At 45.7% G+C, this 15,632-nt stretch overlaps 2 protein-coding genes across 2 annotated transcripts in view; one reads left to right on the forward strand and one right to left on the reverse strand.

Annotated features, from left to right (window-relative positions):
* Window positions 1–7,320, reverse strand: part of LOC110222093 (S-adenosyl-L-methionine-dependent tRNA 4-demethylwyosine synthase TYW1) — a 244,141-nt gene extending 236,821 nt beyond the window's left edge. Inside the window, 4 exon segments of the mRNA XM_078154729.1 lie at window positions 352–447; window positions 450–518; window positions 3,334–3,467; window positions 7,190–7,320. Of these exon segments, the coding sequence (XP_078010855.1) occupies window positions 352–447; window positions 450–518; window positions 3,334–3,467; window positions 7,190–7,319 (429 nt within the window). The 5' untranslated portion in view covers window position 7,320.
* A 1,059-nt stretch (window positions 7,321–8,379) lies between these two features.
* On the forward strand, window positions 8,380–15,517 carry SBDS (SBDS ribosome maturation factor). The gene is made up of 5 exons (XM_021006935.2): window positions 8,380–8,690; window positions 11,383–11,512; window positions 12,899–13,099; window positions 13,779–13,943; window positions 14,631–15,517. Exons 1-5 carry the CDS (start codon window positions 8,563–8,565, stop codon window positions 14,757–14,759), a joined length of 753 nt encoding a protein of 250 aa, XP_020862594.1. The 5' UTR covers window positions 8,380–8,562; the 3' UTR covers window positions 14,760–15,517.
* The last annotated feature ends 115 nt before the right edge of the window (window positions 15,518–15,632 follow it).

Genomic DNA, 15,632 nt, shown 5'->3' on the forward strand with positions numbered 1-15,632 from the left:
GCATGCATCATCAGATTTCTAGGGGATGGTAGATAGTTTTGCTGTACTGGCTTTTCCCCTTGTTCTCTTTAACCTTTCGTTACAAGGGCCAGCGAAGGGTAGGGAAGGGAGAGCAATACCTTCAAAAACTAAGATGTTATAAAAACAAAAGATATCCCTCAGAATTTTGCACGTCTGCAATGTTAATTAAAAGATCATGTCAAACAGAAAGTATGAAGAGGATTAGGAATAAGGCCTTAGAGAGACAAAGAGAAAGAAAACTTTAGGAATAAAACTCTTCACTGAAGTCAATGTAACACATAAGAACAAGTCTGGGAATCAAAGGTCCAAAAAATGGTGAGGTCCTTTTACCTTTGCAGTACCAGTCTGAGAAGCATAGAAGATCTTCACTCCAGAAACATGGACTTCTTTCTTCTGATGGGAAGTGGGACCACTGGCCACGGGGGCCAGGGGGCCACAGGAGCCATGGGAGCTGGGGAGGTCTTCTGGAGGGATGATTTCCCTGTTGATCTGTCACCCTTAAAGAGAAAAATGTATAGCTTTTGGCCATTACAACCAATTTTTTTTTCTACAATTCCCCACTCCTGATGACAAAAAAATGGGCAGAGAAACAGACTCTTTCAGAGGTCAGGAAATTAAAATCCTAAGATGCAGAGGATCCTCAGAGGATCCCCATTACTGCCTACCCCACAAGGGTTGTCCTGCCTTAGCAGGAAGATCCCCGGGGAGGGAAGACCTGTCTCATCCAGGGGCCACCTAGTCTAGTATGCCAGAGCTCCAGTGGGAAGGAGATTGCCCCAACTTCCACCCACTTCTCTGAGCTCTGCCCTCTGGTGCCAAACCCACAAACTAACCCCTCTTGCAAACTAAAGCCTTCCAGGGACTTGAAGCTAGCTCTCATGTTCTCCCTGAACCATCTCCAAAGTCACAGTTATCTCTCTTGGGCTAAATCCAATGGTGCTTTCTTAGTCTTCATCCTCACATACCTCAAGGTTGCATCCAGCACATCTGAGCAATCCCTCCTTCCAGATGCTCTCTGAGGCACTGCCCTCTCCTGGTCCTCCTCCTACCAGTTAGTCTGCTCCTTCTCAGTCTCCTCTGCAGCGTTACCATCCCTATCCTGTCCTCTAATTAACTATGAGTGTCTCTTAAGGCTCTCTTCTGGGCTGGCGCGCTCTCTCTCTCTCTCCTCTCTCTCTCTTTCTCTTCTTCTTCTCTCTCCTCTCTCTGTCTCTCTCTCCCCTTCTCTCTTTCTCCTCTCTCTCTCCCCTTCTCTCTCTTTCTGTCTCTCTCCTCTATCTCTGTCTCCTCTTTCTCTCTCCTTCTCTCTGTCTCTCTTCTCTCTCTTTCTTCTTCTCTCCTCTCTCTCTGTCTCTCTCCTCTTTCTCTCTCCTCTCTCTTCTTCTCTTTCTTCTCTCTCCTCTCTCGCTTCTTCTCTCTTTCTCTTCTCTCTCTCTCTCCTTCTCTTTCTGTCTCTCTCCTCTCTTTCTCCTCTCTCTCCTTCTCTCTCTCTCTCCTTCTCTTTCTCTGTCTCTCTCTCTCCTGTCTCTCTCCTCTCTTTCTCTTCTTCTCTCTCCTCTCTTTCTCCTTCTTTTTCTCTGTCTCTATCTCTCTCTCTGTCTCTCTGTCTCTTTTTCCCCTTCTCTGTCTTCCTCCCTCCCTCTCTCCCCTTCTCTCTCCTTCTCTCTCTCTCCTTCTCTCTCTCCTCTTTGTCTCTCCTCTCTCTCTTCTCTTTCTGTCTCTCTCCTCTCTCTCTTTCTGTCTCTCTCCTCTTTTCTCTCTTTCTGTCTCTCCCCCCTTCTCTGTCTGTCTCTCCCTCTCTCTCCCCACTTCTCTGTCTCTCCCTCCCTTTCTCTCTCCCCTTTTCTCTCTCTCTCTCTCTCTCTCTCCCTCCCTCCCTCCCTTTCTCTCTCCCCCCCTTTCTCTCTCTCTCTCTCTCTCTCTCTCTCTCTTCTCTCTCTCTCTCTCTCTCTCTCCCCTTCTCTTTCTCTCTGTCTCTCTCTCTCCATGTCATCATCTGCATGGAGATGACTCATTTATGTTCATATGAAGCTCCTCACCTCCCTTTCAAACCCCCATCCCTCACACAGCACTTAGCATAGTGCCTGGCACACAGTAGGTGCTTAATAAATGCCTATGGCTTGACCAATTGATCTCCAACCTCCTGCCTCCAAAGACTGATCTGTGTTCATCTGGCATTTCCTCACTCCCAGGGGAATCTGCGCTTTTCACATTCAGGACTGCTGCATTTCAATCTCTGTGCCCCCCGCATGTCACACAGTGCCCACCACAAAGCAGAAGCCTAATAAATGTCTGTTGGAGTCATTTCTCTTCTGCTGAACCAACACCTCCAGTTCCTTCAATCAGCCCTCACAGGGCACGGCCTCAAAGCCCCTCCTTGTCCCGGGAGCCCTTCTCCAGACGTGCTCCAGCTTACAGATTGAAAGTGTGAAAGCACGACATAAATGCCAGCTATCATCATCATCATCACCACCACCACCATCATCATCATCAATGTCCTCCCTAAAATGTGCTACTCAAACCTGGACACAGAGGGCTGTGGGAGCAGAACATCCTTAAGCCTCAGTCATGCCTCTCTCAACCAAAAATGGTGCCAGCTTTTGGAGCTGCCATATTCCCCTACACGTGTGGTCCACTCAGATCCCTGGCTCTTCTTCAGACAACCTACTGTCCAACCACACCTCCCCATCCTATTGTTGTGGGGTGGACTTCTTGAACCCAAATGTAACATTTTGCATATCTCCCTCTTAAATTTCAAATCAAGTTCAGACTTAGTCAAGGCTGCCCAATTTCCAAGTCTGTGAAAACCTTTCTGGACCCTAACTCTGTCCATCACATGTATGCTGTCCCTTCTAGATTGGTGGGAGTTAAACTTTTCAATACCATACAGCTAAGTGTCAACAGAAGATAAAGAGCTAGAAGCTAGAGTCAGGAAGCCCTCAGTTCAAATTCAGCCTCAAACTCTTCCTAGCTTCCAAGTCACTTTCTTCATTGGTAAAATGGGGATAATAATGGCACCTGCTTCCCAGGGTTACTGTGAGGAGAGGATAAGATCATAATTGTAAAGAGCTCTGTAAGACTTAAAGCACCATATAAGTGCTAACTATTATTATTATTACAAAACTTTGAGATACATTTAATCTGAGGCACACAGTAAATGCTAAATAAATGCTGTTTTATTCATTCACTCATTCACTTAGCAGAGGTATAAAAGAGTAAAGGTACACACTCTATAACCTTTAGGACCTGAATATCTAAAATCTGACCCGCAGCTAATATCCATTCATTCCCTTAAGAAATAACTCTACTTACAAGCTTTTTGGTGACAACTTGAACGCAGATGCACAGGCTAACACCAAAGGCAAGACCCACGTACACATAAAACCTGTTCACCCACAAGGATATCAAAGGTGTGTAGAAGTGGTCCCATGCATCCAAGGAAGCATCTAAGTAGAAATTACACACATAGAAATAAATATAACATGAGTAAATCTTTTTTTTCCCATTAAAACACATTATAATTATATATGTGTAATAAATAATAAAGTAATAAATATAATAACAAAATAATAGATAAGATAGAAAAAATAAAATGAATTAAAATAAAAATATATAATAAATAATATATAAACATATTAAATAATACATAATTATAAATTGAAACAAGTGGCACCAGCAAATCTAACCAGAAATCTAACTAGCACAAGCCATGGGACAGTCAGAGTTTTCCATTCATTCTAAGTGAACTCCAGCTACGTTAATTTAACAGGATTCAACTAGATGCTTAAGCCACTCACACACCTTATTTCTGATGAGGGCAACTGGCCAATGTTTAGTGTTTCTCTAAGCACCTGAAAACAAGTTCCTATTTTTCAAAGATCAGTTTGTGCCCAGAAAGCACCTCAAGAAGACAGAGAGGGGGAAAAACTCCCACATAGACCCTGAGGTTCACTCAGCGGTCTTCATATTTCTTAACTTCCCTCAAAGGTTTCTGGAGCTGCAGAAATTAAGTTCCCATTCTTACGTTAGATGAATGCAATTAATTGTCTGGAGGGCCAACAGGTGAATCAGCTCATTTGTGTTCACGTCACTGCCTTATTGTGAGCAGACACTTCGAGCCATCTATCCTCTTTAGACAGGAAAGCCCGAAGGGAGGCTCACTGGAAGGGCTTGAACAGGCCACCAGAGTTTATCAAACATGTTTGCTTATTCCAGCTGTGTTCGTGCCTTTTACACAGTAATAAAGCTTGACTAATCCCATGGCCAAGGGCCGCCAAATGCAATAGACCCTACGATGTCGTGGAAGTCAGACTTGCTTAGACAGTGTCCTTTGCCTCAAAACGTTGAACGTTGGACCTGTTTTCACTGCAGGGCAAAATAAGTCAGGCAAACCAGTGAACTGCTATTGGAAAGAATAGGCAAGGCATAGTTTAAAAAAAAAAAGTCCGAGGCTTCAAATCAGGAGATCTGCCTTCTATATGACACCTGATAGAGGTGGACTTAAGAGAGGCATTTCATGATCATAGCCTCAGTATCCTCATCAAGAAAATGGGGGCTCAGGACTTTCACTACCCACCATATGCAATTGTTTTGAACAACATGCTTTTGTTTCTACAGCGCTGGACATTCCATCAATTGGTTTTACTACACAGTGACACTAAATTAACACAGCACCAACTTCCTCTTCCATCAGATTCAATACCAATGTATCCCAAGAATGAAAATGAGGCAGCGATGAACAATGGAGGGGGCTGGGCTTGGAATCAGAGACTCATTCTGACTAGCTGTATGACCCTTGGAAAGTTACTGAATCCCCAAGAGTTTCCAACAACTCCCTATGACCTAGGGTGGAACCCACATACCCAACACCAAAATCACAGCTCTATCCCAGCTATGGGTTCTGTGGCACGATGGGAAAAAACACTAGATTTGGAGTCACAGGAACTGAGTTCAAATGTCAACTCTGCCCCTTACTATCTGTACAACCCAGGCCCCATGGGCCTGTTTGCTTTTCCACAAATTGAGAGAGCCTACAGAGCACTCCAGATCTATGATTTTATGAAGTGGCCTTGAGCGTCATCAATTCCAGCCCATTCATTTTGCAGATGAGGAAACTGGGGCCCAGGGTGGGATGGTGACTTGCCTATAGTCACCCAGCTCCCCAACTCCATAGCAACATTGGATAAGTACCTACTTCAGTATGTGCCAGGATCATACCAAGACAGACATTGCCCAACCCTCAAAAATCTTACATTCTACTGGGGGAAATATAGAGAAAGAAAATTAAATACAAGATACATACAGAGTAATTTCCAGGGAGAAGACATTAGAAACTGAGCGCATCATGAAGGCTTCCGGAAGGAGGAGGCATTTCAGCTGAGCAGGATTTATGAGGCAGAGGGAGGTTGGGAGTACAGTTATCCCTTCCACATCTTGACTTTCCCCACCAATGTTTCGCTCTATCTTATCGGTCAGCATAAGAAATTAAATGGGAATTTGGGGGGAGTTTTGTGGAAGCCATAGACTACATGGAAGACCAGCAGATAATACAGAGCCCAAATACTTAACCCAAATTTTACAATAAGGTCATATAAACACCCCATAAAAGAAAAAAAAATCAGATTTCTTCTCTGGTATAAAAAAGTGGCCAAAAAATTTTACCCAGATTCTCCAGATCGCAGGACACCCCACCCCCCATCCCCAGCAATGTGGAAGGGATAACTGTACATTCAGACATGGAGGACAGCCTTTGTGGAGGGCCAGCGACCCATGATCCACCCCCTCATCTCTCCAGTGATAAAGGTACCCCAACAGGCACTTTCCAGAGCCCCATGGAGAATGGGAGGGGGGGTGTTGCTAGGGAGAGGGGGGATGGAAAAAGAAAGGAAGAGGACCTAAGCTGGCCCACATACCCTCATTCTGTGCTTCCTTCTTCTGACTCTATAATGCCTACAATGCCCTCCCCTCCTCATCTCTCTCCTCACTTCTTACAATCCCTTTCTTCTTTCCAAACCCCACTTCTGTGTCCTACACAAAGCCTTCCCTGACTTCTGCCTTGTCATTACTTTGTATCTACATATTTTAAATTTACTTAGATTGTATTTAGAGCCGCGGTGACTGGGGACCTTGTTTTTAATATCTTGGTAACTGTATTTCAATATAATTTGGCTTTCCGAGTGATCCTATGTATTTTATTCTAGGCATTTAAAAAGGTGATTCTGAGATTTGCTCCATAGGCCTCTCCAGACTGACAGTGATTCAATAAGCATTTGTTAAGCACCTTCTATGTGCCAGTAACTGCACTGAGTATACATTACATATATGTGTGTGTACATATGTACATGTATACATACACATATATACATATGACACATATATGTATATATAGATATGCAATAAGCATCCCCGCCTCCCCAAGGAGCTCAGAGTCCCATAGGGACAACAAGAAAACAATCAGGTGCAAATAAAAAAAACATCGGATAAATGGGAACTGTCTCACACGGAAGGCTCTGGCACGAAGGAGGGATGGGGGTCCAGAAAGGCTTCCTAACAGGAGCCAAGGCAGTCCAGGCCACAATAAACAGTCACACTGCTTAGCACAGTGGCTGGAACACAGTGGGCATTTAATAAATGTGGTTTTATTTGCTCCGAGCCTGGCAATAACGTTCTCAGAAAGAGCTCGGTTCAAATCCAACCTCTGAAAGTAACTAGTTGTGTGACCCTGGGCAAGCTTCAGTTTCCTCATCTGAAATCCAGGTGATGGCCTAGGGGAATTCTAGAATGCCACGACTACATCCGCCCCAATTGAATGGAAGCTTCACGAAGGCAGCAGCGACCAGGCCCTTGCCTCACTCTGCACCCCAACCTCAGCTAGCACGTGGTAAGCCTTTTATGAACGTTGGTCGCTGGACCAGCCAATCGCTGGGCATAAACCTGTGTCCCACCAATCCCCGTTTCCGTCCCGCCCCCGCGCCTGCGCGTGCGCGCACGCACCAACGGGAACGAGCGCGCCTGCGCAGGCGGACGGCCCCCCTCGAGAGTCCATCTACGCGCGGGGGGAGCTTGGGATCGCCCGGGAAGGCGGCTGGCAGCCTGCGGGCCGGCCAGAGCAGGGTCCGCGCGGACCTGAACCCGAGCAGGGGAAGCGGAAACTGAGAGCGGACCTTACCCATGTCCTCGGCGGGTGGCGGGAGCAGGGTCCGGGCCAGGCGGACAGCGGGAGCCCGGCAGGCGCTACAGCTGCTGGCTCCGGGAGGCCGGGCTGCGGGGAGAGTGGCAGCTGGACCGGCGGCCGTCATTGGTCAGCGGGCGGGGGGTGGGCGGGACTTTCAGCTCTTGGGGCGGGGCTCGTCGCAAGCCCCGCCCCCGTGGCCCCGTGAATGGGAGAGCGGGCCCCTTAAGGTCCTCGTGGGGGTCTCCCTGCCCCTGAAATGGAACTCAAAAGAATAGGAGCAAAGAGATGGCATATCTGGATCTGGAATGGACCTCAGAAGGGATGGATGAGGAAACAAGCAAGCGTTTATTAAGCGCTTACCACGTACAGTGCACCAGCTGAGCACTGCGGGGTACAAGGAGAGAAGGGAGGTAGACCCTGCTCTCAAGGAGCTCACATCCTAACGGGGCTGTCCAGCCCAACCCCCGTCCAGGACCTGGCCAAGATCACACAGTATCGAGCTGGAAGGGATCCTCTAATTCCATCCATTCGCTTTACAGATGGAGAAACTGAGGCCCAGGGGTGTTAGCCTCAGATGAGACCGTGGTCTTTTGCCTCTTAGCAGATGCCTTGGTGTATAAAGAATAATAGCTAACATTCATTAAGCACCTACATAAATGCTCGGCACTGTGCTAAGCACTTTACGATTATCTGGTTCACTGCTCAACAGTCCTGAGAGGTAGGTGCCTTTATTATCACCATTATACAGATGGGGAAACTGAGGCAAGGAGGGGAAGTGATTTGCCCAAGGTCCCAAAGCTAGTATCTGAGGCTGGATTTGAACTCAGATCCATCCTGACTCTAGGCTCTGTGCTCTGTCCATTGCACCAAGTAGCTGCCTCTATTTGTGTGTTCGTCCTGACAGTCCCAAACATTAAGGTAGATTGATGGGCAACAGGGAGTGAAGAAGGACTCTGGCCCGCCCCGGAACTCCATCTCTCCTACTACAGGTTTCTACCCGGCCATTAAAAGCCAGCGCCACAGGGTGGTTCAATTTCAGGCTAGAGCTACCGGGTAAGAGCGCAGAGGAGCAAAAGAAGCCGGAAGAGGGCAGTGGCGCATCTCTCATTGGTGAAGCCAAGGGCCCATCGAGTCGCCCTGCCTTTTGATTGGTTCGGGTTATGTCGACGCACCCCACGGTGTAAAGTTCTGTTTTCCCCGGCCCTTCCTAACGCCTGCGCATTAAAGACGCCTGGCGGGGGTTGTTGTGGGAGAGGCGGCGGCGGCGGCTTCGCCTTCGACCCTTTCCTGGCAGAGTCCGCGCCGCCCGGCTCGAGGGTCCCCGGCCGTTGGCAGGCCCGCCCTCCGGGTGGGGACCAGCCGCCACCATGTCGATTTTCACGCCCACCAACCAGATCCGCCTGACGAATGTGGCCGTCGTGCGCATGAAGCGCGGGGGGAAGCGCTTTGAGATCGCCTGCTACAAGAACAAGGTCGTGGGCTGGCGCAGCGGCGTGTGAGTGAGGCGGGGGCAGGGCTGGGGCCCTCTCCTCGAGGGGGCGGGCGGCGAGCCGAGCTGAGCGCCCACCTCCCGCATGCACTTATTAGACCCCTGCTGTGTGCCGAGCCCCGCTGGTGCTGAGGACCCAAAGACCCGGGAGGGAGCGGCTCCGGCCCCGGGGGCTTTCACTTTCCTGATCAGCCGGTGCCCAAGCACGTAGGGCCCCGGCCTCTGCCAGGAGAGGAGGATGCTCAGGAGCAGTGGAACCAGGCCTTGCCCTCGAGGGGCTTACATTCCAAGGGGGAGGGAGGGGCAACAGACGTAGATACAGAATAGGTGCACTATAATTGGGGAGGGGGCGTCAGCAATTGGGGGAGAGGGGTGCCAGCCTTTGGGGGGGGCAAAGAACAGCAAACGGGCTTTTCTGTGTCATTTATTAAGCTCCCGCTTGTGCCAGGCCCTGTGCCAAGCTCTGGGGATACAGATGAGAAAAGGAAAGTCCCTGCCTTCAAGGAGTTTACACTCTAATAGGGACCCACCGAAAAGGAGGCTGGAAAGGGGGGGGGGACAGCAGGAGGGACCTGAGGCCCGCTGTGCCATGGAATTGAAGCCAGGCAGATGCCAAGGGAAGAGCCGAGTCTGCCCTGCTTTCTGTAAAGGAAGGCGGTGGGTGGAGTTTGGTTCTCCACCCACAGCACGAAGGCTGGAGGGAGCTGGGGTGCTGAGGTGATGAGCTTACCCTTGGAGGGGCATTGAAAGCGGGTGGGGCCCAGATGCCATGGGCAGGCTGTCTGTTTGCTTGTAATAAGCGACTAGGTTATAAAGAGCTATAAACGCCAAACAGAGTCATAAGTGTTATCCTGGAGGTCATAGGGAGCTATTGGAGGTTATCAGTCTTGACTTAGGATAATCACGTTGACCGCTTTGTGGAGGGTCTCAAGCTGGCCTAGGCACCCAGGGTGCCCCCCTCTCCCCAGCTCTGCCTCCTGGCTTCCTCCAAAGCCCAGCCAAAATCCCATCAAATACAGAAACCTTTCTCAACCCCTTTTAATTCTAGTGTCTTCCCTCTTTTAATTATTTCATATTTATCCTGTATATAGTGCATACATATTTGTTTACTCTCAAGAATCACAAAATCAAATGGGAGAGACAGACTGGTTTTTGCCTCTTTTTATGTCCCCATAGCTTAACACTGTGCCTGGCAGGAGGCGCTTCTTGTTGATTGACTGAGGGAAACCAATCAGAAGGTTGTTACTATGGTCCAGGTAACATGCTGAAGGCCTGACCACCATTGTTAGGATGTGGGTGTAGAGAAGGGAACAGCCTGAGACGTGGAGGTAGAATAGACAGGAGTTGGCAGTGGGTCAGATTGGGAGTGAGGAGGAAGTGGTTGTGAGCCTCGGTGTCTGTAAGGACAGTGAGGCATTTAATAGAAATGGTTAAATAAGGAATAGGAAAGGGTTTAGGGCAAGGTTAAGATCCATGGGGGGGACCACAGCCAGTCCTCTTGACTGATGTCTTGGACGCTGGGCTCCAGTGATGACTTTGTACGGCTCTGCCTCACTTAAATCCAATTCACTTGCAAGTCCAGATGTCGCTTTCCAATGTCATTAGTCCTCTTCAAGAATGAAGGACAAACAAGATCCATGGGACAGCCCTCCCCAGGGGTCTGGAATTTGAATGGGAAAAAACTTCCATCTTTATTTCACTGATCTTTATGATCCTGTGTACTTTATGAATGTATAATAAACATTCTGAGAAAGGGTGCATGTGCTTCACCAGATTGCCACTGGGGGTCCATGACAAAAAAAGTGAAGAATCCTGTTCTGGACTGATGGGCATGGTAAAGAGGAGGGAATTGTTTTTTAGAGCTACGCCTCTGTAAGCAAAAGGGAAAGGCCCATTTGTTAAGGAGAGAGTGAAAATTAGAGAGAAAGGAAGATATTCAGAGGCACAAGCTTCTCCAGGAGACCAGGGAGGATGGGATCAAGCCAGACGCAGCCTTCTCCGTGCCACACACACCTCTTCACTGTCTCTGCTGTAAACTGCTGCTAAGTTAATTACATCTGCTAACACTGATGGCAAGACCTGGGTTCACATCCATTTTTTTCCCCGTGGCCATTAGTCCTTTCACTTACCTGTAAAATAGGGATAATAATAGTGCTTACTTTACAGGATGGTTGTTGTGGGTGGAATAGCATGTAAAACACTATATAAAAGTGTTCATGATTGTTATTTTACATGATACAGTAGAGGAGAAGTAGAAATAGCCCTAGATTTGTAGTCTGAACACCTTGGTTCAAATGTAAACTGCCACTTACCGAGTGACCTTAGGCAATCCCTTAATCAACCTGGGTCTGGGTTTTGTATGTAAAATGAGTGGGGACTGGTGATCTCTGCCATCCCTCCCAGCTCTCAAATCTGTAATCCTTAGTAGCATCAGTGCTGCCTGTAGAGCCAGGCAGTAAACTGTATTAGAAATTTTCTGGGAAAAGAAGAAGAGAAATTTCCTGTTGGGCAATCAGAATCAGAGTGAAATGTGGCCCATTGTCTTGAGAATAATTGGTTCAGAAGACATTGAATGTTGCTATTAAGTATGTGACTCAGAATGTTCTTGAAGACAATATCATTCTGATATGCTTAAATAGCAGGACTTTCTGAAACTTTCAATTATATTCATGTGTGACTTTCTCTCCCTTCCCCTCAGGGAAAAAGATCTTGATGAAGTTTTGCAGACCCACTCTGTGTTTGTAAATGTTTCTAAAGGCCAAGTTGCTAAAAAGGAAGATCTTATCAGTGCTTTTGGAACCGATGACCAGACTGAAATCTGTAAGCAGGTGAGTTCTGCAAAATCTGATATGATGAAGCATTTCGTCCAAACTGAACTTTGCTGTGCTGTCATTTCCTGTCTTCATCGTTTACCCGAGAAAGCACTTTAGAGCAGCAGGGTTTCATGGTTAACTTGAAGTATACCAATTCAGAATTAATTAGTAATTCAGATGGGGCTGTTTTGCCTTTCTGCTTAGTAAAAATGTCTTCCTCTCCAAAGGGCCAAATGTTCAGAATATCATAGACTCATGCAGCTGGGAGGAACCCCAGGGATCCACCTAAGCCTTCCTCTCCACTACATCTTGACTTCAAGGTAATGCAGAGCCCAGACTCCAGAGTCCTGCCTAACAGAACGGCTTTATGCACAAGCCTGTCTGTAATGTGGTGACCAGCCTAGTTTAGTTGACAGACAGTTCTGATTTAAAAATTTGCCACCAACTGAATAAATTTTTTAAAACACAGCAACTCATGAAAACTTATCAACAAAGAATAGGAGAGCTCTGATAATCAGTGAATACGAGTGAAATTATAGACCTTTAAAACATAAAAGTTTTGAAAGGAAAAAGAATTTCAGTCTAAAGTCACTTTTTTCAAACCTGTGCCTCAAGAAATTTCAGTTTCCTCCAAATCAAGTTCTCATTTTGTGAGCAATTTTCATTATGGCCTATCTAAAATTAAAACTTTAATTGACTCATTTAAGAATACTTAAAATGTTCAATATCATCATTCAGATTTCATAGATTGTCTTTTTCCTTCTAGCCTACATCATCCCAACCCAGGGAGGTTTTACTGTTGTTCACAAGGCACAGATGATTATCCAGTTCATCTTAAAGAATGTGCATCCTCACATCTGAAATAGTTAATAATTTTCATCCCAGAAATTCAGTCATCTTCATGGCTGTAGCTGATTACCTCTGGGGGTCAACTAGCATATGATATGGGCACTTTAAAAATTAATAGTTATTAAAGTAGATGGTGCCATCAACAAGCTGTGGTCTGTGAGTGTACTGTAGAAAACAATGAAGGTAAGTCAGAGAAGCATGGGAAAACGGAGAGAAACTAATGCGAAGTGAAGTCAGCAGAACCAAGAAACCGATATTCACACTGACTACTACAACAGTGCCATAGAAAGAACAAGTCATCAAAACGGGATGCTGCAAAATGCTAGCTACATTAGCCCCTACAGAGAGCTATGAGAAGGACCAGAGGTGGGAGAGGAGTGTGAACACTGCACCCAAGTGCCCAGTGTTTACAGTATGTTGCTGCTTCTGCTAAGCTGCTTTTCATCCATTGTTATAAGTGATGGCTCTTGGGAAGAAATGTAGATGATAAAAAACCAAATGGTAATAATAAAAACGTGTTCGATAAGTAAAACTAAGGCTTGTTCCTTCTAGATTTTAACAAAAGGAGAAGTGCAGGTGTCAGATAAAGAACGACACACGCAGCTGGAGCAGATGTTTAGGGATATTGCAACAATTGTAGCAGATAAATGTGTAAATCCTGAAACAAAGAGACCATACACCGTCATCCTCATTGAAAGAGCAATGAAGGATATCCACTATTCCGTCAAACCCACCAAGAGCACGAAGCAGCAGGTCAGTATGTGGGTGTTTGGCTTTTTAAGTGTCCTTGAAATTCCGTCCATGGAAATAAGTTTTTACTGAACTTGCCGTTGGCCCTGTTGTCAGAGTCTTCAGTCAGATCAGTAATTAATTAAATTACCTACCTATTAAATACCTACCACATGCCAAGCATCATGCTAAATGTTGTTTAGTCGTTTTCCAGTCCTGTCCGACACTTCATTTGGGGTTTTCTTGGCAGAGATACTGGAGTGGTTTAGTTTCTTTCTCCAGCTCACTTTACACATGAGGAAACTGAGGCCAGATTTGAACTCAGGAAGAGGAGTCTTCCTGACTCCAGGCCTGGTGCTCAGCACACTGCACACCCAGCTGCCCTCCATTGTGCTAAACACTGGGGAGGCAAAGAAAGACTCAAGACGGTCCTGCTCTCTAGAAGCGCAGAGTCTAATGGGGTGCAAATGAGGTTTATACAGGACACATTAGAAGTAACACCAGAGGGAAGGCGCGAGAATTAAGAGGGGTTGTGAAAGGCTTCTTGGAAAACTTGGATTTTAGCTTGGACTTGGAAGGAAGCTGGGGAAGGGGAGAGTCCCATCCCTGGGGGACAGCCAGGGAAAAGAGGATCATGGGAAATAGTAAAGGTGACCCAAGGAAACCAAAAGACCCCATGACTTGTTTTCTTTTGTCTTCACAGGCCTTGGAAGTAATAAGACAGTTGAAGGAAAACATGAAGATTGAGCGGGCCCACATGAGGCTTCGATTCATTCTGCCTGTGAGGGAGGGGAAAAAGCTCAAAGAAAAGCTCAAACCATTGATCAAGGTGGTAGAAAGTGAAGACTTTGGTGACCAGTTAGAAATCGTAAGCTAAAATCTTTTCATTCCTTTGTATATTTGCTGTCTAAGTTATTTCTGCACTTATGTTAAGAAACATTAGAAAGGAGTGCCTAGGTAAATCTGTGTATAAAAAAGTGTTTTGGATTATAAGTTATAGATTCAGTACTACAGGATGACTTCCCTGGGCTCTGAAGGGAAATGCCTTTTTTGGAGTTGGTGTGCAATGATATTCTTATAGCACAGGACGATATTAGCGAGGTTCATATGGTCGCAAGGATGAAATTACCAGGGCACTTCCCCACAGAATGTTACAAAGAAATGACAAAAGCACACAGCTCGTAGACTGAGGTTATAAGGTTTTAAAATCTAAGGCTTTGAAAACCTTCACAGATAAGTGCCTGAGTCTGGATTTGAACTGAGGTCTCCTGACCCCTGGCCCAGCACTCTATCCACTGCATTACCAGCTGCCTCTTTTATTTGAAGCAGCCCACCTCTGTCATCCAACAATAAGAGTCATCGTTTGGAAATTTTGAGAGATTTTTCCAAGAATGTAATTCCTAAATGAGCACCTGAACCTTTCTGCTTTGAACCTGGACAAAATGAGGACAAAAGTCTTTTGATAAATTTGTCTTGAAGGATTCCACATCTGCAGTTGTAGAGAAAAATATTCTGTCTGTCTGACACTATCAAAGAACTCTGTTAAATGTTTCAGGTGTGTCTGATTGACCCTGGCTGCTTTAGAGAAATTGATGAGCTGATACAGAGGGAGACAAAAGGAAAAGGTTCTTTGGAAGTTCTCAGCTTGAAAGACGTGGAAGAAGGAGATGAGAAATTTGAATGAAAGCTTTTCACTGTCTCTTTACTTACAAACACAACACTAAAAGGTGTTCTCACTTCCCTCAGCACTGTTAACTTCAGTGGTTTTTTTCTGCCAAATACTTGCTTAGACTGCTTAATTTGAGATTTTCATTCTAGTATGTGTGGTAATTAAACAAGTCGCTTATATACAGAATATTCAGTATAAAAATCCTAATGTGGGATAAATGCATCCTGGCTGTCAAGTTGGGCTGCTACTATTAAAAGAACCAGGGTAAACCTCTTGCTGTTTTGCATTCTGCCTGGGCATCTGGGCTCTCTGTGTCATCCTAATTTTAGACAGCGGTCGTCCTGTGGTATATCTATGAAAGTTGTCTCAAAGTTTACACTAAAAATTCATGCTTTAGAAACATCCCTTGACAGAAATGGACGTAAGCCTGCAACGTTTCTACAGGACAGAATCTGAGTGATTTTAATTTGGCCTAACATTAAGCTGGGTGTCGTGACTTCCCAACTGACACTGCTCTGTGTGTGTGTGTGTGTGTGTGTGTGTGTGTGTGTGTGTGTGTGTGTGTGTGTAGATATAAATATATATCTCTATAGATATACATACACAGTTACTGACTGTCCATCAGTATTCTCATTTAGTAACATGCTGCCAAAATGTAAAAGACTATCTTTGGTTTAAAAAAAAATCATTCATAATAATTTTAAAATTTATAATATATGTTAATACAAATGAAGTTATATGTAACAAATAAAACCTCTATTATTTTTATTAAACAGTGGCCTGTGTGTTTCTAAACAATATCTTCCCATTTTGTCAGTTTTACGTTCTGTGTGTCATAAGACTGAGAAATAACATGCCTTCTCTTGGATTTGTAAAAGAAAGTTTAAT

Source organism: Phascolarctos cinereus, unplaced genomic scaffold, assembly GCF_003287225.1.
Source record: "Phascolarctos cinereus isolate Bilbo 61053 unplaced genomic scaffold, phaCin_HiC Scaffold_5;HRSCAF=322, whole genome shotgun sequence".
In the NCBI taxonomy this organism is placed as follows: Eukaryota; Metazoa; Chordata; class Mammalia; order Diprotodontia; family Phascolarctidae; genus Phascolarctos; species Phascolarctos cinereus.

Bases quoted from the DNA above. Each gene is read 5' to 3' on its own strand.
- SBDS (XM_021006935.2), top strand. From the start codon at position 8,563: ATGTCGATTTTCACGCCCACCAACCAGATCCGCCTGACGAATGTGGCC. The intron at 11,513-12,898 runs GTGAGTTCTGCA...TGTTCCTTCTAG, and splicing joins AGACTGAAATCTGTAAGCAG to ATTTTAACAAAAGGAGAAGT. The intron at 13,100-13,778 runs GTCAGTATGTGG...TTGTCTTCACAG, and splicing joins CCAAGAGCACGAAGCAGCAG to GCCTTGGAAGTAATAAGACA.